The 27,924-nt window shown below is 40.4% G+C and overlaps 1 protein-coding gene across 1 annotated transcript in view; it reads left to right on the top strand.

Moving 5' to 3' along the window:
- The first annotated feature begins 3,701 nt into the window (after positions 1-3,701).
- Positions 3,702-27,924, top strand: part of IP6K3 (inositol hexakisphosphate kinase 3) — a 42,585-nt gene continuing 18,362 nt past the window's right edge. Inside the window, exons 1-2 of the mRNA XM_070745262.1 lie at positions 3,702-3,998; positions 16,936-17,334. Of these exons, the coding sequence (XP_070601363.1) occupies positions 17,136-17,334 (199 nt within the window). The 5' untranslated portion in view covers positions 3,702-3,998; positions 16,936-17,135. The remainder of the gene's footprint in view (positions 3,999-16,935; positions 17,335-27,924) is intronic.

The raw sequence follows: 27,924 nt of genomic DNA, 5'->3' as shown, positions 1-27,924 counted from the left end.
GCGACAGAGACGTTCAGATCAGAGAAAGGAGCAATTAAAGAAGTATTATCAGCACTGAATTAGGAACAGCTGGGCTTGGGTGTGGTCCTCCTTAGCAGGGTTTAAAAGGCAGGCAAGCCCTTGAAGCCATGTGGAGTGTTATCAGTTTGGAGTTACGGTGTCCTGCTTTGTTCTCGGCATCTCTGTTCCTGGCTTGTGGCCCAGCAGCTTTGGAAGACCTGTGGGAGGTGTAGGTCTGCTATCTACAGCCTCGGCTTGGTAGCAAGAATTCTGTATTGCTGCATGAACTTTTGCCTTCGTGGATATCTCTGAAGATTCAGCATTTTCCTGTTTGTAAGGACATTTTCTGTTACCTGTGTTTTTCTTGAATTTTATAAAACTGCCTTTGCTTTTTACCAGTGTGTCTGGATTCTCTTTTTGGGTTGGTATTGGCTACTGGAGTGACCCAGACAGAACAGAAGGTTATAGAGGAGATACTCATAGTAAAATACATCTAAGAAATAATAGAAAAGAAGGTATAGTAATAGAACATATCAATGAAAGAATAGAAGAAGAGATATAGGAATAGAAGAAAGGTATAGGAGATATAGGAGAGCAATAGGACAGGGGACGGAAGGCACTCTAGTGCACTTGTACTCTCCCCTTACTGACCTCTTAGGAATCTGGATAGGTCAACCGTAGATAATCTAAGGGTAACGTGTTGGGGGTTTGGGGATGACACTATGGAGTCCGGTAATGAGTTCCACGCTTCGACAACTCGGTTACTGAAGTCATATTTTTTACAGTCAAGTTTGGAGCGGTTAATATTAAGTTTAAATCTGTTGTGTGCTCTTGTGTTGTTGAGGTTGAAGCTGAAGTAGTCGCCGACAGGCAGGACGTTGCAGCATATGATCTTGTGGGCAATACTTAGATCTTCTTCTAAAAGACTTCTGTCAGACTAATTAGCAGTTTGGGACTTAATACAGCTGTGAATGGACACAGCCATTGAAATAAAAAGACGTTTTTTGGGGGACTCTGTGCTTTATTATTTATCAAGAAGCCTAGGTCAGAACAACTTCTAAGAATGTTCTGTGCGTTCATATCCATGCCTAAGGGGTGAATTCTGTCCCTCTTCCCAGTTGGTGGTGTCCTCTTTCACAGACACAGCTTTTCTTGCTTTTTATGCCCCTTGGAGGAAAACCTACTTTAGGAACATATCCTAGATTAAAAAATGATATTATATCAACAAAAAAGGTTGTTCTTTCTACCTCTCGGCTTATTTCATCTCACTTTTCTCCTGTCTCAGCTAATTTGTCCTGCACCTCTCAGCATTTCATACGGCCTTGCCACTCCTGTGCATTTGGCATGATCTGAGACTGAACACTTTGAACATTTGTCTGGCTCCCAAAGTGGGTTCTATGAATAAATTTCCCCCTCCCCCTTCTTTTTAAAAGTATTCATAGTAACCTTGGCAGCAAGAAGTTTAGTCCTGAGGGAACTTTCCCCCTTTACCATCCCCTTAATTAAAAATATTTTCTGGAAGCTGCTATTTGCTTTAGAGGATAAAATATACCGGTAGTCAAATTATATCTGTACATTTAACCGTGTGTGGTTGCGGTCTCAGAAGTCATTGGAAACACACACAAACACACACACTCTTACAATCTTGGTCCAATCTCTCTTTTCTCCCAGCAGTTTCAAATTAATGTTTTAATTATAGCTGCTCTTATTCACAAATCTCCCCTCCTACATTTATAATTTGGCCTCTAGCAACTCCTAAAGGAAGCTTATAGGAGCATCTGATTTCCCTCAAGCTAATTAGATGAGGCAGACCGGCGTTGTTCCCAAATTGGTTTTCACAGAATATTTTGAGGTAAATTAATTAAAGTCCAATATATTATCAATGTTCTTCTTGCCCACATAAAGCAGACCTAATACTGCAATATATGCAACCTTGAGTTTTTCTCTCAAACGGAGAAGCAAGAGAGTTTTTCCACAAAAAAAAAAAAAAAGCCAAAACTGGAGGATGGAAGCATAAAAAGTTAAATAGGGAAGGGAACCCTTGAGTTTATGAACAAAATCTAAATAAATAAATAAAATAAATAAATAAAATCAGGAACCTGAGAAGAAAAAAATGATATTTTTACCCAGTCTTATTTTTCCAATTCCTGTTTGCATTACATTGAATTCAATGTATTCAAGAGAAAATGGAAATGGCGTTCAAAGAAGTCTGGATTGCAGACATAATCTCATCCCATTTGAGCATCACAAAAATAAGCAACAAATGCTTGGGAGAAGCCTCCTAATTGCTAATGCATGGATTTGTGTTGTTTTCATAATAACAATACAGAAGCAAACTGCCATTGTGGTGGGTTTTTTTCTGTATTTTTTTCTTTTGTTTATCTTTGTTTCTTTATTTCACAATATAAACTACAGTTAGATATGTCCTAATGATCTCTTGATTGGCAAACAGTCTCTTGATTGGCAGACTGTAATATTGTTGAAGACTACTACAATATCTGCAAAGAGTCATTAAACTATATGTACCACCAATAATCCCCAAACCAAGAAAAACAGATTTTCCATAAAAATAAGGAAGCTCCAATCCAAAAAAAGAATATCTCTTTGGCGGAAAAACAAAACTGACTACGTTACAAACTTTAAAAGCTGCTACAAAAATCTATGCCACCAAATAAAGACTGAATGCACCAATTACCACATCAATCAAGAAGAAAATCTTCTGAGCACAAAATCCACATGCGCCTTCTATAACTTTGTAAACAACCAGCTCAAAGACTTGGAATCCATCCCACCTCTAAAAGGACCAAATGGTAAAGAATAACTAAAACAATCTAACACAAATCGATTGTACAGAAGATAATGTTAGAAAGACATTATGCAACTTAAAACCATCCCTGTGTATTGGACTCGATGGACTATAAGCATACTTCTTTAAAAAGATCACCCCATTCCTAAGAGGTCTGTAAAGGACGTGCATAAGCGCACCATTGTGCCTACCATCCCTGACCTACTGTCCTATTGCCTAATTTACCTGTACCTACCTTGCTAATGTTTATGTTTATACCAATAGCTACTACCTTGTACATGCTTGACAAAATAAAAAATAAATAAACCAAGTCGATGTGGCACTGCTACTTGCTGTGAAAAATATTGAAACGTGCTCCCACACAAGGCAAGTGACTGTCAGTGGATTCTCATACACTGATTTAATGAACCTTTGGTTTGCCTTGAGAAAGTAAAATGGATGAAGCAGCCCATAGTCACAGCTTTGTTTCCTTCAATGTCATAAGTGTTTTTCCCTTTCCTAGTGTCTCCATTTAACCCCATGTAGTCCAATTGCATCAGCTGTTGGCGGAACATAATTCATGCCTGCCAAGAATGTCTTAAGAAGGTCAGGTGATGGTCGATGATCCGTTTTCCTCTCTTACTCCCAGCTCCCACACTAAGGCTACACATCCTTGCAGGACTGCAAAGCAATCTAGCAGAAGCACTCTGCTGATTGTAGGATACTTTCAAACTACTGTGGGCCATGAATGTAATGACTGTCAACAAAGAAAGGAGTAATTGGTAAGTAACTATTTTTTAATGGATTTATCTGTATTGTTTGTTTTTTTGAGAGAGTTTTACTCTCCATTTGATTCTAAAACTATGATCTGTTAGAGACGATACTTAAAGTGGTATATACCTTGTTTATTGGAACAGAAAGAAGCAAGGTTAGTAAAGATGATGAAGGACAATATTAATCCTGAGACCTGAACAATGCATTCTCTCTAGAGAAAGCTGTGTAAAATGTTATGATTTCTATTGCAAACTAATTAAGGTAACTAGCTAGCCTTTAAGATTCCCCAAATCAATTTTCCCCAAAGAGCTGACTTTCAAAAGTTGAGCTCTCCAAGCTGATTCAACTGGCTAGAAATAATAATTAAGGTAACTGAAGTCCAGCACGTCTGGAAGGATGTGATTGAAAAGTCTGAGAAACTACAGAAGAACTGCTTTGGGTAAGGACAAGCCTCAGTGCTTCCTATAGACTTTTCCCTATCCAGATCCTGACCTAAATGCTGCTGTAAGCATAGAGAAGAAATGGATTATTATTATTACATAGTCAGTAGTCAGTTTATTCCATTAAGACACTAATTTTTCATGAGTGATGTCATTTTGGAAAAGTTTCGTACATCACTTTTAAATGCTTTTTGAGAAACCTAGTGAAATACCCATATCCTTTTAAATCAATTGAAGTTTGATACATTACAGGAAAAAGCTCCCAGTGGCCAGCCAAATATAAATCTGAAGCAATTATCAGGCAGCAGCTAGAGGCAAATGAATGGCAGATACCCATTGCAAACATGTAGTTTCTTCACTTTTCTTCTCTGCTTTGACAAAATCACCAGACATAAAAATATGGCTACAAATGTAAACTACAGAGAGATTTTGGGAGTTGGCATTGTAAAAAGCGCAAGAAATAAAAAAAAATTGCAAGCATGCTTACAATATTTAAAATGAACAATGGTCTTATCCATGAGTTCATTTTCAAAGAGATGTATGCCTAAGATTTGAACACTATAAAGAAGTATATCCTTATTTTTTTTCATTTTGAAAATTATTATTATTATTATTATTATTATTATTATTATTATTATTATTATTAATTAGATTTGTATGCCGCCCCTCTCCGTAGACTCGGGGCGGCTAATGACATTCAAAGCTCCAATTTGCTCCTGTAAATTCCTTTTTCTGATCTGTGTCTTAATCTGTGTCTTCATCATACCAATGAGGGTATGATGTTACCACTAAATACAGACCACGGCTTGTTTTAATAAAAGCATTACTAGAGACAATGGAGAGAGGAAAACAGACTTTCCTTCTTCCTTTCAATCTCTTACATAACAACAGATCGTCTTCTCATTTATTCTTGGCCATGTGCTCCATCTCTCAATTGGAGACAATTATTACATTTGTGTTTCTGAATTAGAAGCTGATTCTCAGAATATTCTTAATTCAGTAGGTTTGTTTTTTGGGGGGGAAATAACCCAAATCTACACTGCAAGGAAAATATTAAAAGCCGAGTGATTTTACTACGCTGAAAAAAAGTTTAGACAAAAGTTTAGACAGGGAAATATGATTGAGAGCCACCCTATCAAAAAGGTCTCGAGTCAAGCTTCGCGCCTGATGACTACATATACGAGGGTTATTCGGAAAGAAAGGTTACAAGGCATGCAGCTCTCGTGGGGAATCTTCGCAGGAGAAGTTAGTATTACTAGTATGCAGCGGGAAGTCAGTGGAAGAGAACAAGCAATGCCAGTGGTCAGTAGATCATCAACTGGCATTGTGGTGAATGTTAGAGATGAGTGTCCTCATCCTGTTTCCCTCCAAGTGCGAAGTGCGCACTGTAATACGCTACCTGAATGCTAAAGGCATGAACGCTGCTGAGATGGGTGCCCAAGATTTGTGTGTGATGGGTGCCCAATATTTTTCTCGCCGAATGCTGAGTTTTGAATTTTTTGGCTGGAGGAAAATAGGTATGGTGCCAGTGCATTGATTAACGTTTGCTCTCTGGAGTATGGCGATAAGCTCAAGTTTCATCTCCTGTCACTATACAGTTGAGAAAAGCCTCACCTTCAATCTTGAAATGGTCAAGAAATTCTCAGGCGACACTGACTCTGTCGATTTTGTGTACTTCAGTAAGCATTTTGGGCACTCATCCAGCAGTGTTCATGCCCTTAGCATTCAGGTAGCGTATTACAACACGCACTTTGCACTTGGAGGGAAACGGAATGAGGATGCTCATCTCTAATCTTCACTACGACGCCAGTCGATGATCTACTGACTACTGGCACTGCTTGTTCTCTTCCACTGGCTTCCCGCTTCATGATAGTAATACCAACTTCCTCCAAGATTATTCTCCATGGGAAGTACATGCCTTGTAACCTTACTTTCTGGATAATCCTTGTAGCTTAATCAAGCTCCCAAGTAGACCAGACATGAAACATAACAATGTGAACTAATTCCATTTTATTATAAGACTTTATTTATTTATTTACTTACTTACTTACTTACTTACTTACTTACTTACTTACTTACTTACTTACTTACTTACTGATTTGATTTTTATGCCGCCCTTCTCCTTAGACTCAGGGCGGCTTTCAACATGTTAGCAATAGCACTTTTTAACAGAGCCAGCATATTGCCCCCACAATCCGGGTCCTCATTTTACCCACCTCGGAAGGATGGAAGGCTGAGTCAACCTTGAGCCGGTGATGAGATTTGAACCGCTGACCTACAGATCTACAGTCAGCTTCAGTGGACTGCACTACAGCACTCTACCTGCTGCGCCACCCCGGCTCTATTATACAGTATTAACATAATCTTGCAAGTCTTAAAATATAAATCTCCCTCCAACTGTTTTTACTGCCAGTTTAGTTAGGCTGGAACCTCTTCTCTGCCATTACTCAGTTCCATTCTCCTCCTCCTTTTATCAATTGTTTCCTATGAAGCATCTCTTTTCTCCCCATCCTCTCTTCTGTCATTCTCCTATTCCATTACAATCTTCTTGGCAATGTAAGTGATTAGTATAGTCTTCTTCAAGAATTTATTTTTGTTGTTGTTAGTTTTTTATTTTCTCATCTAACTTATTCCCCTGGGATTTCCTTGTGGTCTCCATTTCAAGTGCTATACAAATATCAGTCCCTTTAGCTTTCAAATAACGCTAGCACTAATAATAGCACTTAGATTTATATACCGCTCACAGTGCTTTATGACCCTCACTAAGCAGTTTAAAGAATCAGCATATTGCCCCAACAATCTTGGTCCTCATTTTACCGACCTTGGAAGGATGGAAGGCTGAGTCAACCTTGAGCCTGCTGAGAATCAAACTGCTGGCAGTCAGCAGAATTAGCCTGCAATATTTCATTCTAACCACTGCACTACCAAGGCTCTTTAAATACAGCCAAAGTTGTTTATCTTCTGCTTAGGCTTGGCCAAATATGTACAGTGATACCTCTACTTACGAACTTAATTCATTCTGTGACCAGGTTCTTAAGTAGAAAAGTTTGTAAGAAGAAGCAATTTTTCCCATAGAAATCAATGTAAAAGCAAATAATGTGTGCAATTGGGGAAACCACAGGGAGGGTTGAGGCCCTGTTTCCTCCCAGATTCCTAGAGAGGCCCCATGGAGGCTTCTCCCCGCCTTTTCCGGCCCTGTTTCCTCCCAGGACATTCCTAGAGAGGCCCCACGGAGGCTTCTCTCTGGTTACAGTTTTAGAGGCTCGGGTTTGTAAGCGGAAAATGGTTCTTGAGAAGAAGCAAAAAAATCTTGAACACACGGTTCTTATCTAGAAAATTTCATAAGTAGAGGGGTTCTTAGGTAGAGGTACCACTGTATTTTGATTAATAATAATAATAATAATAATAATAATAATAATAATAATAACAACAACAATTTATTGGATTTATATGCCGCCCCAGAAAGATTAATCTTTCTGATCTATATTATTTATTTATTTATTTATTTATTTATTGGATTTGTATGCCGCCCCTCTTCAGAGACTCGGGGCGGTTAACAGCGACAATAAAACAGTGTACAATAGTAATTTGGTATTGATGATTAAAAATCAATTAATATAAAAACCAAACATACATACATACATACCATGCATAGAATTGTAAAGGCCTAGGGGGAAAGAGGATCTCAATTCCCCCATGCCTGGCGGCAGAGGTGGGTTTTAAGTTGTTTACGAAAGGCAAGGAGGGTGGGGGCAGTTCTAATCTCTGGGGGGAGTTGGTTCCAGAGGGCCGGGGCCGCCACAGAGAAGGCTCTTCCCCTGGGTCCCGCCAGGCGACATTGCTTAGTTGACGGGACCCGGAGAAGATCCACTCTGTGGGACCTAACTGGTCGCTGGGATTCGTGCAGCAGAAGGCGGTCCCTGAGGTAATCTGGTCCGGTGCCATGAAGGGCTTTATAGGTCATAACCAACACTTTGAATTGTGACCGGAAACTGATCGGCAACCAATGCAGATTGCGGAGTGTTGGTGTAACATGGGCATATTTGGGAAAGCCCATGATTGCTCTCGCAGCTGCATTCTGCACGATCTGAAGTTTCCGAACATTTTTCAAAGGTAGCCCCATGTAGAGAGCGTTACAGTAGTCAAGCCTCGAGGTGATGAGGGCATGAGTGACCGTGAGCAGTGACTCCCGGTCCAAGTAGGGTCGCAACTGGTGCACCAGGCGAACCTGGGCAAACGTCCCCCTCACCACAGCTGAAAGATGTTTCTCTAATGTGAGCTGTGGATCGAGGAGGACGCCCAAGTTGCGAACCTTCTCTGAGGGGGCCAGTGATTCTCCCCCCAGGGTAATGGAAGGACAGATGGAGTTGTCCTTGGGAGGTAAGATCCACAGCCACTCCGTCTTGTCTGGGTTGAGTTTGAGCTTGTTGACACTCATCCAGGCCCTAACATCCTCCAGGCACCGGCCCATCACTTCCACTGCTTCGTTGGCTGGACATGGGGTGGAGATGTATAACTGGGTATCATCGGCGTATTGATGATACCTCACCCCATGCCCTTGGATGATCTCACCTAGCGGTTTCATGTAGATATTAAATAGCAGGGGGGAGAGGACCGACCCCTGAGGCACCCCACAAGGGAGAGACCTAGAGGTCGACCTCTGATCCCCTACTAACACCGACTGCGACCGACCAGAGAGGTATGAGGAGAACCACTGAAGAACAGTGCCTCCCACTCCCAACCCCTCTAGTCGGTGCAGAAGGATACCATGGTCGATGGTATTGAAAGCCGCTGAGAGGTCAAGAAGCACCAGGACAGAGGACAAGCCCCTGTCCTGGGCCCGCCAGAGATCATCCATCAACGCGACCAAAGCAGTTTCCGTGCTGTAGCTGGGCCTGAATCCAGACTGTTGAGGACCTAGATAATCGGCTTCTTCCAAGGACCGCTGGAGCTGAAGTGCCACCACTTTCTCAACAACCTTCCCCATAAAGGGAAGGTTGGAGACTGGACGGTAGTTATTGAGTATGGCTGGGTCCAGGGAAGGCTTCTTGAGGAGGGGGCACACAAGTGCCTCCTTATAAGGAGCCGGAAAGGACCCACTCCCCAAGGAGGCGTTGACAATCTCCCGGACCCATTATCCTGAAATCCATAGTTTAAAATTTTATAACTTATATCTTTTATTTTAAAAAAATCATAATTAAAAGCAAATAACAAAAATAGCTATAAACATGTTATTGGTGGTTTAGCAACCATTCAGAGTTACTCCACCTAGAGCCACTCCAGGGCTACTTGCAACCCAGATACAAAGTTTAACAGCCAGGCTCACCCCTCAAAGTCACAAAATTGTATTTTAGGGACTTTGCAACCAGCCCACATTTACATTTGCAGTCTCCCTTGGTCATGAGACTGCGGTTTACAACTTTTTTCTAGCATTTACTTCTGGTTTCTGACAAAACAGGCCTAATGTGGAAAACTGAGCTGCTTAATAACTGTGGGAATCACTTAACGGCCATGGTATTCACTTACCAACTGTCGCAAAAAAACCAGGTCCAGCCCTGTGGTGCCTCAACTTATGACTGCAATGACTTCTGACTGTAATTCCAAGCTCAATTATGCTTGTATGTCAAGGAGTATCTGTAGTACAGCCATAGACACCTCATCTCACCCCTATTATTCCAGAAGTCTTGGCAAGAAACAGAGCGTTTTAGTGGCCAATCAATCCAGGAAAATGTGACTCCCATCTTTTCTGCAATCCTCCAGCTTTGCAAAGCAATCATATAAATCTTAGAGGGAAACAAATGGTATCTTCCTTTGCTTCATGTGCACGAGGGATGCTGGGACTAGCTATAAAGTTTATGAACATCATATTCTTTCAGGAAAGGAAATGCAAGATTAAAAGGGCTCAGGTTTTGTGCAAACAAGGATTTATGGCACCGGGGCTGAAACGTGGCTCCTTGCAGAGAATGGAGCTTTTCATTTGCAATGCTCTTGTCACCAAACATAGTTTTTCTTTTAGATGAGGGAAGAGGAGCAAAAGGAGATTTATAAATACACGGAAAGATAGCACCGCATCTAGTCATCATGCATGAAATAGCCACATGGAAATAGCAAAGAGTCTACTAAAATTAAGCAATTTTCTCCCCATATCTACAAGCAGCTGTTGATCAGACATTAAGTAATCCAGGTATAAATCAACAGAGAGACTTAATGCGTATATATAACTCCGTAGCTGTAATGGGAAACTGAAATGCACAAAGGGAAAAGTAAGCAGATTGCATCAGTCAACTATTTTTAGATTCTTGGAGCCAGTGGTTGGTTCCCTTTTACCCTGCGTGATCTTGAAAATTGGAACCACACAGATGGCTTTCATGCCTAGGCAGGACTAGAACTCAGGATCTCTTGGATTCCAGTCTTTAGTGTATTCTCCACAGATCAATTAGTCTTGTTCCAAAGACTATTAGTCTTGTTCAATATAGGCAGTTTACATAGGTTGCGAAAGGATGCTACTGATTTTCCTTGGCTGAAAAGAAATTATTATTATTATTATTATTATTATTATTATTATTATTATTATGAATTTATGAGCCAAACTAAAGAGTCCTCTTGTAAGGGAGATGGGTGGCATAAAAATTAAACAAACAAACAAATAACTCCGGTTGCCTGTAGAAAAACACAGATTCAATAGCTTCCTACAATTTCTAGTCATCGATTCAATCAATGAGATTTGAAAATTGCATAGCTTCAGAAATTCAGAGAAATCCAATTGTTGTCCAAATCAAATGTACATGTAATGCTTTACAAAAAGTTGTAAGCTTAATACCCTTACCATATAGAAAATATATATAGTTAAGTCACTTATCTTACTTTCACCTATGGCTAAATAACATGCTACCATTTGATAGCATTGAGTAAAACTATGCATCCAATTTTAGTTTTGTAATTATGGTTTCTAGTCTATCTTTAGCCTCTATGAGACCAGGAAAGAAAAATAAAGACTTTTTTTACAACAGCAACATTAGAAGGTCCAAATGTTAATAAGGGCCTCCTGCCTCCTTTACTGTTTGCTAGCAAAGAGTATTTTAATACCTATTGCTGCATGTTCTTAGTTGAAGGAGATGTGTCCCAGTCTTCAGGTGACCACTTGTAAGGGCAGTAAAACCTTAAAAAACCCGAAGAAAAGCTTAAATGGCACATTTCTTGAAAATCACTTGCCTTGATTCGGTTCCTTAACTACACTTCTCATTTGTGCTTTAAAATTTAACATAACACGCTTGCATCAGCACTATTTAAATCCTGTTAAAAACATCCTGAAACACAAATCCACAATCCACTTCATACATTCTTGTTGTCTGCTAGTTAAAATCACATTTCTTCCTAACATTTGTATTGTAATCTGGCATTGGACCAGATTACCTCCGGAACCGCCTGCTACCGCACGAATCCCAGCAACCGATAAGGTCCCACAGAGTTGGCCTTCTCCTGGTCCTGTCGACTAAACAATGTCGTTTGGCGGGCCCCAGGGGAAGAGCCTTCTCTGTGGCGGCCCCAGCCCTCTGGAACTAACTACCCCCAGAAATTATAGTTGCCCCCACTCTCCCTGTCTTTCGTAAACTACTCAAGACACATTTATACTGCCAGGCATGGGGGAGTTGAGATATTCCTTCCCCCTAGGCCATTACAAGTTATGCATGGTATGTTTGTGTGTATGTTTGGTTTTATAAATAAGGGTTTTTAGTTGTTTTATTATTGGATCATCACATGTTGTTTTTATCATTGTAGTTAGTTGCCCCGAGTCTACAGAGAGGGGCGGCATACAAATCCAATAAATTATTATTATTATTATGTTTATCTTGTCCTCCAAATTGAAAACATAGTGTTCCATAAGTCTGGTACACAATACTCCAGGCATGATCTCACTTCAGCGTTATTTAAGTATTATATTGGCAATTCTGTTTTCATTTCCCTTCCAAAGATTCCAAGCAGTGGATGTGATGTGCCGGACCGGTGCCTGGAGGCTGCTGGGGTCTGGATGGGTGTCAACAGACTCAAACTCAACCCTGATAAGACGGAGTGGCTGTGGGTTTTGCCTCCCAAGGACAATTCCATCTGTCCGTCCATCACCCTGGGGGGGGATTACTGACCCCCTCAGAGAGGGTTTGCAACTTGAGCATCCTCCTCGATCCATAGCTTACATTAGAGAAACATCTTTCAGCTGTGGCGAGGGGGGCGTTTGCCCAGGTTCGCCTGGTGCACCAGTTGCAGCCCTATTTGGACAGGGAGTCACTGCTCACAGTCACTCATGCCCTCATCACCTCGAGGCTCGACTACTGTAACGCTCTCTACATGGGGCTACCTTTGAAGAGTGTTCAGAAACTTCACATTGTGCAGAATGCAGCTGCGAGAGTAATCATGGGCTTTCCTGGATATGCCCATGTCTCACACCAACACTCCGCAGTCTGCATTGGTTGCCGATCAGTTTCCGGTCACAATTCAAAGTGTTGGTTATGACCTATAAAGCCCTTCATGGCATTGGACCAGAATATCTCCGGGACCGCCTTCTGCCGCACTAAACAATGTTGTTTGGTGGGACCCAGGGGGAAGAGTCTTCTCTGTGGCGGCCCCGACTCTCTGGAACCAGCTCCCCTCAGTTGCCCCCACCCTCCTTGCCTTTCGTAAGTTCCTTAAAACCCACCTCTGTCGTCAGGCATGGGGGAATTGAGATATCCCCCTCCCCCCAGGCCTATACAATTTATGCCTGGTATGTTTGTGTGTATGTTTTGCTTTTTTAATAAGGGGTCTTTAGTTACTTAAATATTAGATTTGTCATACATTGTTTTATGTCTATGGAGAGGGGCGGCATACAAATCAGATAGATAGATAGATAGATAGATAGATAGATAGATAGATAGATAGATAGATAGATAGAGAGAGAGAGAGAGAGAGAGAGAGAGAGAGAGAGAGAGAGAGAGAGAGAGATTTTACCTTTCTTTACAGAAACTGCATATGGGCTGATGTTTTCAAAAAAATAAAGGGAACACTCAAATAACACATTTTAAAAGCAGCAGTTCCACTATTGTGTGTACATCTCACTAGTGTTACCTGTTTATTCCCACTCTCTTGTTTCCTGATTTTTTTAAAATTCAAATGCCAAGCCACGAAAGTATTTGTCCTTCTATACAATGACAAATGAGTTAGCTGAGGAATTTTATCAGATGGTTTTTGAAAATCTAGTCCAGGGATGGGTTCTACTTACCTTCCCCACCAGTTCGCATCGCGATGGCAGTACACATTTTACGCATGCACAGAGGGGTTTTTTGCAATCCACAGAGATCGTAGTACTCTGCTGCTGGTTCAGTGAACAGTGCCAAATTTACGCTAATGTTTCTAAAGAACTGTTCTGAACCAGCAACCCACCACTGATCTAGTCATACAATGACACCTTGTGTACATACTTGTTGATGCCCTCAAAAAAAGATCTAGAAAATAAGTGAAACTAGATTTTCTTTTACAGAAATTACTGTTTTCCTTTTTTTCAGAAAGGCTTGTTTTTCTATGTTGGTTATTTTCTTAAAATACTTTCCTCAAAACAGATGTTAGCATAACAGCTTTCCCTTATCACCCATCAATCTCTTTTCAAAAACTGAGGTCACATTGACTGTTTCAGACCTTGGTAACAGATTCTCATGTTGAAGAGTATTTGACTATTTTTATGAAAAATTCAACAATTTCATGTTCAAGTTCTTTAAGAATTCTTGAGGGGTTGAGGACTATCTGGCCCCGGGATTGTTCTATCTTTAGCTTATCCATTTAATTTTTTAACATATCTCTTATTACAACTATTAGTATCCATTGTCTAGCTTTCCCCAGCTGAAGTTCTATATCTTTCACAGTGAAGAAAAAAATAAAGAATTCCATTCAATTTCTCTGTTATTATTCTTTGGTACTCATATAATGCTCCAATTGTCCAACTATCATTCTAACCAATTTTCTATTCCAAACAACCTGGTGATCTTTTTGTAAAAAATCATCTTTGCCATGTGTTCTTCTAAGTCTTATTTTGCATTTTTTAATTATAATTTTGTTAGCCCAAAGAGTTACAGGCAGGGTAGTGACATAATAACATTACTGGAAAGAGCAGAGATATGAACAGGGTGTTTCCTGTTAGTTTTTTCTTAACGTTTTCTCTGTGTATAAACCTATTGAGTCTAATAACTACTTTTATGTAAAGAGTTTCCCACTGAAAATGGGCAGGAGACATAAAGTTGTTGCTTAGCAGTTTGTGTTAAATTTCATCGCCATCCTCTTAAATCTGGGGACAACAATAAATAGGCTTGGAAACAGACTGCAGACTACTGTAATGGATTAAGTGATAACATGGAGCCAGAAGACATATTGTTGCTACCCTGTATTCCAGATCCTGTGTCAGATGGAGATGCAGGTGCCATAGTCCCACCTGGTTCTATTGATTTTCTTCAGAATTCTACCCAGAATTTAGTATAAGTCAGGTCACATCATGTTGCAATGTGTCCTGCACTCTAGCTTTTACTATCCCCTGTCATAAAATCACAATATATATATGGTATGATCACAGTTTTTATGGGCTATGTCTTAGGTACTTTGAAAGATAGCAATACAAAATTGTTTCTTATGCCCCTAGATTTATGTTAAAGACACTCTGACCTATTGCATAACTTTAACTGGGTCACATATTGCACTAAATTTTGTTGAGTAAGCCACAACCATCTCTACATTATAACCTGATAGGAAATGTCAACCCAGTCTTTGTGTTTTGATGTGTGCAAAAAACAAAAGGGCCACTACCAAAATTGAGTAGGTTGTCAATCATAGAGGAACCAGTAAATATCTGTGGTATAAACATCACAGGATAAAAGATGAATCCTGAATTTTTGTAAAGTGAGCTGTAAAGAAGTGAGGGGAGGTTGAAATCTACCTCCCCTGCCTTTAACCATTTTAAAAAGATTTTATATCTGTAGTTTCTTTTCTTCCTTTCTCCTGAAATCACATCAATGTATAATTAATTAATCTGAAAAAAATAACAAAATATAATAATATTATAATATAATATAATAATACAGTGTTCCCTCGATTTCCACGGGGGATACGTTCCGAGACCACCCGCGAAAATTGAATTTCCGCGAAGTAGAGATGCGGAAGTAAATACTACCATTTTTGGCTATGAACAGTATCACAAGCCTTCCCTTAACACTTTAAACCCCTAAATTACCATCTCCCATTCCCTTAACAACCATTTACTCACCATTATTACTGGTACTCACCATTGAATAAGACACTTAGTGATTCTGATATTTATAAACATAATTATTTATTAACAATAATTATTTTTTTTGTTATTTTTTTGCAAAAATTATTAGTTTGGCAATGAAGTATGACGTCATCGGATGGGAAAAAACGTGGTATAGGAAAAAACCCGCGAAGTATTTTTTAATTAATATTTTTTTAAAAACCGTGGTATAGGCTATTCGCGAAGTTCGAACCCGCGAAAATCGAGGGAACACTGTATAATATAATATAATATAATATAATATAATATAATGCCCTGATGTGACTTCAGGAGGGATAGGAAGGAAGAAACCTCCTTCCCAAGTCCTAGTCTGAAGTAGAGAATGTTCTGATCTCAAGTATCTTTTGGAAAGATAGATAGTGTAATGGTAAAATGATTCCCTGAAGGAAGGGTGAATATCCCTTTTACTAGCACTATATTGTTAAAGCCCAGAGGCTACTATTCACAGAGCAGTATTAATAACCTTCTTGGTAGGGAACATTCTGCTCCAGGGCTTCATGAATGAAGGTTGAAAAGCCAATTGGGAGCAGCAGCTTTGGGGTAAACAAATTGAGCATTTTTCCCCTTCAACCTGGATTCTCTTTAAGAAGAGAGAAGAAACTTCTTATCAGTAAGTTACTGTTAGATGGCTGTTGGGATGTCCAGTTAGGGTGCTGTCAGTGAGGCAATTTTAGCCTGATGGCTCTTCTAATTTAACTTTCTTTATCTTTCTACTCAGACACTGCTATCCATGCAATCTAACTAGAATCCATTTTAGTCTTTCAAACCTGGAATCCTAGAAAATAGCTCACCCTTTCCCAAAATTAGGAATACAGTGATACCTCGTCTTACAAACGCCTCATCATACAAACTTTTCGAGATACAAACCTGGGGTTTAAGATTTTTTTAGCTCTTCTTACAAACTATTTTCACCTTACAAACCCACCGCCACCACTGGGAATCCCCGCCTCTGGACTTCCGTTGCCAGCAAAGCACCTGTTTTTGCGCTACTGGGATTCCCCTGAGGCTCCCCTCCATGGGAAACCCCACCTCTGGACGGAAGTCTGGAGGTGGGGTTTCCCAGCGAGGGGAGCGTCAGTGAAATCGCAGCATCGCAAAAACACAGAGGTCCGGAGTTGGGGTTTCGAGGACTTCAGTGCTTTTGCAATGCTGCGATTTCACTGATGCTCCCCTCGCTGGGAAACCCCACCTCCGGACTTCTGTTGCCAGCGAAGCACTCATTTTTGTGATGCTGAGATTCCCCTGCACCATCCCAAAAACACAGAAGTCCAGAGGTGGGGTTTCCCATGGAGGGGAACCTCAGGGAAATCCCAGCAGCGCAAAAACTGGCACTTCGGCTGGCAAAAGGGGTGAGTTTTGGGCTTGCACGCATTAATCGCTTTTCCATTGATTCCTATGGGTAACATTGTTTCGTCTTACAAACTTTTCACCTTAAGAACCTTGTCCCGGAACCAATTACGTTTGTAAGACAAGGTATCACTGTACATCCATTTAACATATGCAAAGTTATGGGCCAGAGTATTAAATGTTACATACAAGTGCACTAGAGAGTGGATAAGTGGATGTGTTACAGGAGAAGAAATGATGCCATTTGCCTTTTTTTTCCCCCTCAGCTTTTGAATTTGTACTCTGGGGTTCAAAAAAGTTCTGGAAGGATTATTCAACTGCCAAGGTGAATATATGCTTCATCGCTGAGCTCACTTGCTGGCATAAAAGCCTCAAGACATCTTCTGTCCCTAGTTAGATAGTGGCTTCTACATTTGAGACCCAGCAACAGCCAACAGAAAAAGACTCCAGTATCTCTGGTTACATCATGGTGGTGCAGAATAATCTGGATATTGGGGAAACCAGGAAAGAAATACTGCTGGAACCATTCATCCACCAGGTTGGAGGACATATGAGCATGATGAAGTACGATGACTGCACTGTCTGTAAGCCACTTGTCTCTCAGGAGCAATGGTTCTATGAAGCTCTCCCAACAGCAATGAAAGAGTTCACTCCTCATTACAAAGGTAGGACCAAGACTCAAATTTGGGATGCACAAGTCTGTAAATAAGGGCCAGTAGATTCTGAATAAATGTAACATAGAAACATAGAAGACTGATGGCAGAAAAAGACCTCATGGTCCATATAGTCTGCCCTTATACTATTTCCTGTATTTTATCTTACAATGGATATATGTTTATCCCAGGCATGTTTAAATTCAGTTACTGTGGATTTACCAACCACGTCTGCTGGAAGTTTGTTCCAAGGATCTACTACTCTTTCAGTAAAATAATATCTTTCCCCCAACTAACTTCAGATTGCGTTCCCTTGTTCTTGTGTTCACTTTCCTATTAAAAACACTTCCCTCCTGAACCCTATTTAACCCTTTAACATATTTAAATGTTTCGATCATGTCCCCCCTTTTCCTTCTGTCCTCCAGACTATACAGATTGAGTTCATTAAGTCTTTCCTGATACGTTTTATACTTAAGACCTTCCACCATTCTTGTAGCCCGTCTTTGGACCCGTTCAATTTTGTCAATATCTTTTTGTAGGTGAGGTCTCCAGAACTGAACACAGTACTCCAAATGTGGTCTCACCAGCGCTCTATATAAGGGGATCACAATCTCCCTCTTCCTGCTTGTTATACCTCTAGCTATGCAGCCAAGCATCCTTACATCCCACATAGGCCATATTGCAAGGTTAATAGTGAGAGGTTAAGGCAGGGGTGAAATGCTCCCGGTCCACTCGTGCCTGTTGGTCGTTGGAGAGCCAGTCACGAAGGCAGCACAGGACTCCAGCCATCTACCCGGATGCTGCCATTTGCATATGGGCAAAGGGTAAAAGAATCCAAATGGTGGCGTCCGGGCAGGTAAGCGGAGTCTCATGTTGCCTTCATGACTGACAGGCACAAACAACCTGGGAGCATGAACTTAGCAACTGATGCTTATAAAAATATATATCAGAAATACCACCTCTTCTGCTCCAGTTGCCAGGAAAGAAGTGAAGTTACTAGACCCTGTCACACAGAGAAATGATATGTTGTTGAAAGCCATTAAAATATACAGGGCAGTTGTTAGCAACTAGTGTAAGGAAAGAATGAAACCTGAGACAGGAGCAAAAAAGTGATTGTTGTGTTTTTCTTGGTATTTGTAAGGCAAGATGATCTTACTCTATAAAAGTCTCTCTGAAAGCAGATGTCCTACCTTGGTTACCAAATATTATGAATGTTCAGACATCATTTATCTTTTTTTTTTCATATTTCTGTCTACACCTTGTTCTTCAAATACCTCCTCCAACTGGGTGTAACTATGGTTAAGAACCTGCAAATATAAATGTGTTATATGCAGAGGAAATGAAATATGTGATGGAGGATGGCACATGCCAATGTTTAAATAATCTGCTTTTGTAATAAGTAGGCTTGCAAAGAGTAAGAAAACAGAAGGATTACAAAACCTATTGTGTGCTCTTACTAATTAGAGATGAAAAGTTATGCTTTTAAATGATGCTGAAAGTGAGGGAGTGATTTACTTCGTTGTTTGAAATGACAGATGATACCATGGATTGTGTTGTCTCAATTGTCCAGGAAATAATTGCACTAAAGTTACTTTAAGATAAAGTTTGATACTGGTGATCCTCAATAGGTTTGGTAAGGATAGATTAGCAGATGGGGGGGGACTTCAGTGTCTTATCGGTCAGGATCAGCGGTGGATTGCTCCCAGTTCAGACCAGTTCTTAGAACCGATAGAACCAGCAGCAGGAGGCTCTGCTGACCCGCCCAGGAGTGTGCAGGTGTGTAGGCAAACTGGTGATAAAATACTTTGTAATCCATCACTGGTCAGTATGCAGCCAATGTTGCTTTAATGAATCAGATGAACAAACACCTGCCAGTTAAAAGCTAGTTGCAGTTGTGATTGCAAACCCAGATCATTAGAATGCTTTGCCACTTTTATACCACAATTTGAAGAAGGTGAAGTTAAAAATAATAATAATAAATAATAATAATTTATTAGATTTGTATGCCGCCCCTCTCCGCAGACTCGGGGCGGCTAAAAACTTTGAGCACCCATGAAAGAAAGGAGAAACAAAACATATAAAGTTCTTTTCCAGAAACAGAGGAAGCCAATTTACTACTAATAAACAAGATCTCCAAAGTCCTATCATTTATTTTAAGTATTGGGGTTTTTAGAGTGTATTTTAAATTTAGATTTCTTACATGTTTTGTATTAATTTTGTCGTGAGACACCCTGAGTATAAGGGGGAGGGTAGCATAAAAATCTAATAGATAGATAGGTAAGTAGATAGATAGGCAGACAGACAGACACAAACAGATAGATAAATTTATGTAAGCATTTTTTCCATTGATGCTGCAGATATTTCAGCAATAGTGATAAGAGCTTGTACTGTAAGTTAGTCCATTTGGATTTTACCATGTTTTGATTCCATGTAAAGAAGCCATCTCTTCATTTTATACCTTCCATAATGATCTTGGATTAGTTATTTCTAGGAAAGAAGATCCAAACCTAAAGCCAACTAGCAATGCGATTGGGGTGGGAATATTTTTCCATAGCTTATTTTTCATTATATTTTGATTTATTTTAAATCATGCTATTTGTTATTGTAAAAATTTGATTGGGAAGGACTTAAATTGCAGAAAAGCTTCCATTTTGATCATTATTTATTCCATATATGAGGGGCACAATGATCTTGGACTTGAACCATCCTTTTAGTGTCTTTTAGTTCTCTTAGAAAAATAAGCCGATATTCAAAGTTTTATAAACAAAAGCATAAGGGAGTGGCAAACCAAAATACAATAAACTTTAAATTAGTAAAATCAGATGATATTCATCCTTGCCCATTTCCTGGTATGAGAAAGAACACATAAAAAGAAATACTGGGAGATCAGAAACAGAATACCAGCCGAGACATTTTATCTAATTTTGATGCTGATATCTGCTCCAAAGATGTTGCACCTGCTCCAAGATTTCATAATCTCTTGGCCCAAGTGTCTTTTCATCAGGAATACTGTGGGAAGATTTCTTTGCATTTAGTCATAGGTTCCTTACAGAAATGGTAAGATACAAATAATAGAAAAGCAGAACTCAAAGAAGCTTTAAAGAAGTAGAAGTTGGGATAAATCCATTGCACAGTAATTATTTGAACAACTGTAATGTACTGGTATTATGTGTTAAAGTCTCACAACTTCATGTTTGAGGAGAATATAGAATAGAATTTCTAAGATTTAGGATTATTTATTTATTTATTTATTTATTTATTTATTTATTTATTTATTTATTGGATTTGTATGCCGCCCCTCTCCGGAGACTCGAGGCGGCTAACAGCAACAATAAAGCAGTGTGCAATAGTAGTCTGATGTTAGAAATAATTAAAAGCCCATTAATATATTTAAAAAAAACCAAACATACATACATACATACCATGCATAGAATTGTAAAGGCCTAGGGGGAAAAGGGTCTCAGTTCCCCCATGCCTGACGGCAGAGGTGGGTTTTAAGCAGCTTACAAAAGGCAAGGAGGGTGGTGGCAATTCTAATCTTTGGGGGGAGTTGGTTCCAGAGGGCCGGGGCCGCCACAGAGAAGGCTCTTCCCCTGGGTTCCACCAAGCGACATTCTTTAGTTGACAGGACCCAGAGAAGATCCACTCTGTGGGACCTAACTAGTCGCTGGGATTTGTGCAGCAGAAGGCGGTCCCTGAGATAATCTGGTCCGGTGCCATGAAGGGCTTTATAGGTCATAACCAACAATTTGAATTGTGATCGGAAACTGATCGGCAACCAATGCAGACTGCGGGGTGTTGGTGTAACATGGGCATATTTGGGAAAGCCCATGATTGCTCTCACAGCTGCATTCTGCACGATCTGAAGTTTCCGAACATTTTTGAAAGGTAGCCCCATGTAGAGAGCATTACAGTAGTCGAGTTTCGAGGTGATGAGGGCATGAGTGACTGTGAGCAGTGACTCCCGGTCCAAGTAGGGTTGCAACTGGTGCACAAGGCGAACCTGGGCAAACGCCTCCCTCGCCACAGCTGAAAGATGTTTCTCTAATGTGAGCTGTGGGTCGAGGAGGACGCCCAAGTTGCGAACCTTCTCTGAGGAGGCCAGTGATTATGTCTGTGTCAAGCCAGATCTTCAACTTCTCTGACTTATTTGCTACTTCTAGGCCTAAATTTCCTGTCTGAACCTTGTTTCCGATGTCGAAGTAAGATTCAGTTACCAATCTGGTCAGTTTTCACACAGAAAGGTAAAACAAAAGACTAATGTCAACCTGTTGAGCCTTTAGATTTGTTCTGACTGGGAATAAGAGTTTCTGAAAGATTGCCAATCAGATATTAATATTTTCTGTAGAAATACTTTTCATTATATCATTACATTTTACTGAAGCCATACTATGACACTGGCTACTTAATAGACAATAAAATCTGGAAACCAAAATATAAAGTACAAACCAGTCAATAAAGCTATAAACACAGGTCGCTTCAAATCAACAGCAAAATTTTTCATAATTTTGTTAAGCTGAATTCATGCAGACCCAGAATTTGAAATAAGGCCATTTGTGTAAGAGAAAACTTCATTTTGAGATATAGAAAGAGCTTGCAGTCAATAATGTTCAAAATGGGATAAAGAACAAATACATTGGTATGAATTATGTAATAAGAAATATCTCTGCTTCAACCAAAAATACCCTCCTTCCCATTTCGCTCCAATTTTATAATATGTATTCAGACTGCACGTTGCTTCAGTTGTTGTTCATTCTACCCTGGCTGTGAAGCAATGGAAAAGGAGCTGACCCAATTAAAACCCCTTCCACCCCATTTCTTTCTAAGAGGCAAGATTTAAACATAAAATTGTCCCCCTGGAGCTGAGTTGGTATTTCTCCAACCGAGAGCTGTTTTACAAGAATGCCTGCATTTTAAGAGTTCTTATCTGAGCTCAATAGAATATACAATCACCTCCCATGTCTCTTATTTCATTCTTTAACCATTAACATGAAAACATCAAGATGGTTCATTTTCCCTTGAAAAAATAATGCATACTTTACAGGCGTTGCTTGTATAAAAAAAAATCATCTCTTCCTCTCTATAATATTGCAGAAAAAGCTATGAAATGAAGAAATCTTTTCATAAGTGCTAGCTCCCGAAGGTTTTCTGAAATCCTACTCTATAGCAGAGCTACCATATTTGGCCTGTAGAAGTCCAGATAAGACTCTAGATAGCAACAAAACCAGGGATGGGCTCCTACGGATACAGTCAGGTACGCAGTACCAGTAGCAAAATTTTGGTCGAGTACACAGTACCGATAGCAAAATTTTGAATTTTTTCCTTTTTTTCCTTCTGGGCTCTGGGTATGTTTTTCCTATCACAGTAAATGAGGTTGAATGTGTATAATTTTAGAAGAGCTGTGCGTGTGTGTGTGTGTGTGTGTGTGTGTACATACACATAGAGTTTATATAGTAAACAATGTATATTTTTGTGTGCCTGTGTGTAATATGTATGTACACATATGACATGTATACATATAATTAAATAGTATATTTTGGATGGTCAGTAATAGTAAATAGATAGGGAAATTGTGTCTCTTTGAAGCGAGGAGAGGCCAGGCACCCAACCCCAAACCCTTGATGTGAGTGATGTCAAGTTGGCCATCTTTAAGCCAGTCACATGACCTTTAAGTCACCCACTGGTCAAGCCACTCCCACCAGGTCACATGGCTGGCAAACCACACCATCAAAATAAGCCACACCCACAGTGTGGGAGTAAACAATTTTGTAGCCCTTCACTGAACAAAACTGTACATTTTCCTTTTCTTTTTGCTATCATCTAATGAGTATCTGAATTTTTACAGCTTATGTACTGTATACTACTGTAGTACTAGTCCTCTATAAGAAGAAGCATTTTTATTTCCATCTTCTTTTGTTATCCCACTGCTATTTTTGGCTGGCTACTAGTGTCCCAAGAAGGTTTCTATAGCCAATGGCAGATAAATTCACCCAAGCATTTCTGCATATGTTATTAATCAACAGCTCAGTTATATGCATCTTTCACAGATACCGTATACCATGTGAAATGCATTCAAAGGTATCCTTGTAACTATGCTCAAAGGCAACTAACTTTTTTGTGGGCAAAAAAGGAACATGACTTTGTAGTTTCAGCATATTGCTTTTACTTTTAGCAAGAAGGTATTTCATGTCTGCAAAAACCATCAGAAAAATTCACATAAAGTGTTGCCATTTCAAATAGGTTGAAGCACTTTCACAAAAGTAAATTCTACACAGCAATACCCAGCCTGCTGCTAGAAACTAGAAAGTTTCTTCAGACAGTTGTTTGAAACTGTAAGAGTCTTCGGAAAGGGGTGGCATATAAATCCAATCAATCAATCAATCAATAAATAAATAAATAAATAAATAAATAAATGAAATAATGGGTTTTCATATTTTTGCTTCAGATATTCTGTTCTACATGGCTGTCATTCAATACCTTTATAATAAGGATCTGATTTTCCTATAAGCATGGCAATAGAATTCCTAATTTGGAATACTAAAATGAAATACAGATTCTACTGACTAGACCCCTATAATATTTTAGGGTATACCACCCCAAAAAAACCCTCATCTGGCCTGGTATCAACATATCTTTAGACATCACCTTTGAAAAAATCTGAACGCTTTCCTAGAAAAACAAAGGTCAGGCTGAACGTCAGTAGAAATAGCGCTATATTTTTGGCATGGATTCTCCAGTGGAGTTATGGAGTTAGATATTTTTATAGAGTTGCATATATTTATAGCTCCTGGAGGTTTTGAGGTAGTTTAAGAGCCATTAGGAAATGATATCACTTTATAAAATGTTGCCCAACTACCACCAATTATGTCTACTACAAGCTAGCACTATTTCAGAAGGCTACTTCCAGATAAAATCGTCCTTTTTATTCATTTCAGTACAAATTAGACAACCTTGAAACAAATGCCTTCCTTTGGGCAACATCTTCTCTTCCAAAATTACTTGTCTAGTTAAGAGCTCATTATGAGATTAGACTTATTTTCAACTAGGTTTTGCTTAGGTTTATGTTGCACATGGCAGTAAATAAATGTGCCTATTTATTTAAAAATACACATCCAGGAGCGTATAGCTATACAGACTCAAAGCAAAACAGCTTCTAAGAATTGCCGAGATGTTTCTAACCTGATACCTTCTGTAAATATTCTCCTCTGCCTGCCATTGCCCGGTACAAAGCTAAACAGATTTGAGCCCTGCAGAAATAAATGTGCTGAAACTATGCTGCATATGTTCATGGATTCTACAGTCATAGATATCAGTGATGGCAACCTTTTTTTTCCCTCGGGTGCCAAAGGTGTGTGCGCCTGCACTGTCACGCATGTGGGAGTGCCCGCACATATAATGCAATGCCCCTCCCACAAGTCCCACTCTGTGCATATGCACACGCGACCCACCGCGCATGCACGTGTGACTCCCTCCCCCTGTTTTGGCCTCACATCTCAAAATAGCAGTGGGAGGGGGGGAAGACTCTTTCCCAGGGGTGAACTCCAGCCGGAATGCCCAGAATGATTGTTCAGCTGGGTAAAGCAGAGCGCTGGCGAGAGAGGCACCGGGGGTGGGCAGGGCAAAAGGTGGCCGGCGGCTGCAGGCCGGCGCTGCTGCAAGAGGTGTCGGGGGTGGGCAGGGCAAAAGGCAGCTGCCGCCGCGAGAGATACAGGGGAAGGCAGGACATAAGGCAACAGGGAGCCGCCGTGACAGGCTCACAGGGGGGGGGACAAAAGGTGGCGAGTGGGGTTAATGGCAACGCCAAGTGGCCACTTACCCTTTTTTAGGGTATTTCTGGGGTTTTTTCATTTCTGGGCATGCACAGACGCTAAAAAAGACCCAGAAATGTCATCCTCGTGCGAGATTAGGCTTTGGGGCATGCGCAGCTGCTGATCCCACATGGGGTGCGCACACAGGGGTGCGCACGCAGGGGGCGGGGGAACTCAGGGGGCGTGCGCGCTCCCAGCCCATTCCGGTAGGGCTGGGAATGGTAGCCCGCCCCTGCTCTTTCCCCAAATTGAGTTGGGAGGGGGGAAGCCTTGCGTGCCCAAACAGCGCTGGGGTGGAATCTCCAGAGATCTGGGAAGGCACAGGCGGCAAAAAGTGAGGAGAAATCATGACCCAAAAATCAGCTGGCCGGTGAGAGGCACTCGCGCAAGTGCAGTGGTGCTTAGCTGCTCAAAGGCTCGTGTGTCTGCAGCAGGGCACGGCATGCTATTTGTGGCACACGTGCCACAGGTTCGCCATAACAGATATATACCATTCATATTAATGCAATGAAAATCTTGGCTGTTTGTGATGCAACAAGCTCATTGGAATCTGGCACATTGTTTTATTTGCAAGGTTTTTTCCTACTCTCATTTTACCTACCGGTAAATGGCTTTCTCCACAGTATCCACGGTATGTTCCAAATATGGATCATTATGTCATGATTTTTCTCCCCACTTTTGCTTTTATCCTTAGGATTTTCATATAGAAATTTTGAAGGCTACTTTAAAGACAATAGACCACTTGGCCTACTTTTTTCTCTTTTCTCTTCTGTGAAAGGAAGGAAGATAGGAAGATGCATATTTGGCAGGTATCGATCTTCTAGTACACCTACAATGTGGGGGAAAGCAAAAGCTGGAAAGTGGTCAAGAGTTTTACCAGTTTGCAATTGTCTCCCAGTGATTCCAGTTGGCTTTGTGGGAGCACTAGATACAACCCCAGTAGGAGATGTTATGGTCATTTCTTTGGAATAAGTGGCAATTGTACAATGTAGCCACTCTTCCAATGACAGTGGTCATGAGTGGGACCTTGGAGTCCTAGTGGACAACCATTTAAGTATAAGCCAGCAATGTGCAGCAGCTGCCAAGCAGCCAACACAGTTCTAAACTGCATTAACAGAGGGATAGAATCAAGATCATGTGAAGTGTTAATACCACTTTATAAGGTCTTGGTAAGGCCACACTTAATGCATACTGCATTCAGTTTTGGTCACCATGATGTGAAAAGGATGTTGAGATTCTAGAAAGTGTACCAAGAAGAGCAACAAAGATGATTAGGGGACTGAAGGCTAAAACACAAAGAATGGTTGCAGGAACTGCATATGTCTAGTTTAATGAAAAGATGGACTAAGGGAGACATGATAGCAATGTTCCAATATCTCAGGGGTTGCCACCAAGAAGAAGGAGTCAACCTATTCTCCAAAGCACCTGAGGGTAGGACAAGAAGCAATGGGTGGAAAGTAATCAAGGAGAGCAGCAACTTAGAATTTAAAGAAAACATTCCTGACAGTTAGAACAATTAATCCGTGGAACTGCTTGCCTCCAGAAGTTGTAAATGCTCCAACACTGGAAGTTTTTAAAAAGATGTTAATAACCATTTGTCTGAATTGGTAGAGGGTTTCCTGCCTAAGCAGGAGGTTGGACTAGAAGACTTTCAACTCTGTTATTCTATTCCAGTGATGGTGAACCTATGGCACGTGTGCTACAGGTGGCACACGGAGCCATATCTGCTGACACACAAGCTATTGCCCTAGCTCAGCTCCCACATGCATGTGTGTGCCAGCCAGCTGATTTTTGGTTTACACAGAGTCTCTGGGAGGGCATTTTTGGCTTCTAAAGAGCCTCCAGGCAGATGGGGGAGGGTGTTTTTATCCTCACCCGGCTTCAGGGAAGCCTTTGGAACCTGGGGAGGGCAAAACACGAGCCTACTGGCTCTACCAGAAGTTGAGAAACAGGCTGTTTCTGGCCTCCAGAGGGCCTCCCGGGAGCAGGGAAAGCTGTTTTTGCCCTCCCTAGGCATATAACTATGGGTGTGGGCACTCGCACATGTGTGATAGCGAATGCCCACGCTCTTTCAGCACTCTAGGGAAAAGAGGTTTGACATCACTGTTCTATTCTATTCTAGTAACTGAATGATTAATTTTTCAAATTAGTATATGCTAATTGCATCCTTTAAATATCTTAAGTCATTTTGTGAGTCACATGCACTACAAAAAAATCAGGCTATATTATAAGCTAGTGGAAACAATAGGCCTATTGAAAAAACACAATTACCATACTTAACCAAAATTCATAGTATACTAATCACAGTTAACAAGCTTTCCCAAGATGCTATTTAAAATCCAACTGCCGGTATATTATGGCTTATCACAGTGTAGAAACCTCACCATAAGAAAAAATTTCTGGCTCTATGGTCTCTCTTCGTTTGATTGATGAGCAGTTCTGCAGTATTCAAAGACTTGTAACTTTGCAACATTTCACTTAGTTCTTCTGCTGTGGATTTTGATTTTTTCAGCCGACAGTAGCATGAGCCCTTCCTCCAAACCATTTGGAAGCCTGTACAACAAGGGAAGGTCCACTTGTTTAGTTCTTTTCTACTCAGTTACTACCTTCTAGGTCAAGAAAAGAAAATGCAAGAAATGGTCTTAGGTGACCCTCCTCTATTAATTAGAGACCTCCAAGTGTTTCTTTTCAAAACAAGCAATTGGAAAGCAATTTCTTTATCTCAAAGAACCTACAAAGAATCCTTTGTTTAGGCTTATCCATTCATATTAGGTTTTTTATTATAGGATATTAG

Source organism: Erythrolamprus reginae, chromosome 3, assembly GCF_031021105.1.
Source record: "Erythrolamprus reginae isolate rEryReg1 chromosome 3, rEryReg1.hap1, whole genome shotgun sequence".
Taxonomy (NCBI): domain Eukaryota; kingdom Metazoa; phylum Chordata; class Lepidosauria; order Squamata; family Dipsadidae; genus Erythrolamprus; species Erythrolamprus reginae.
The sequence above is the reverse complement of the archived record's forward strand: the minus strand, read 5'-3'. Positions and strand labels throughout refer to the sequence as shown.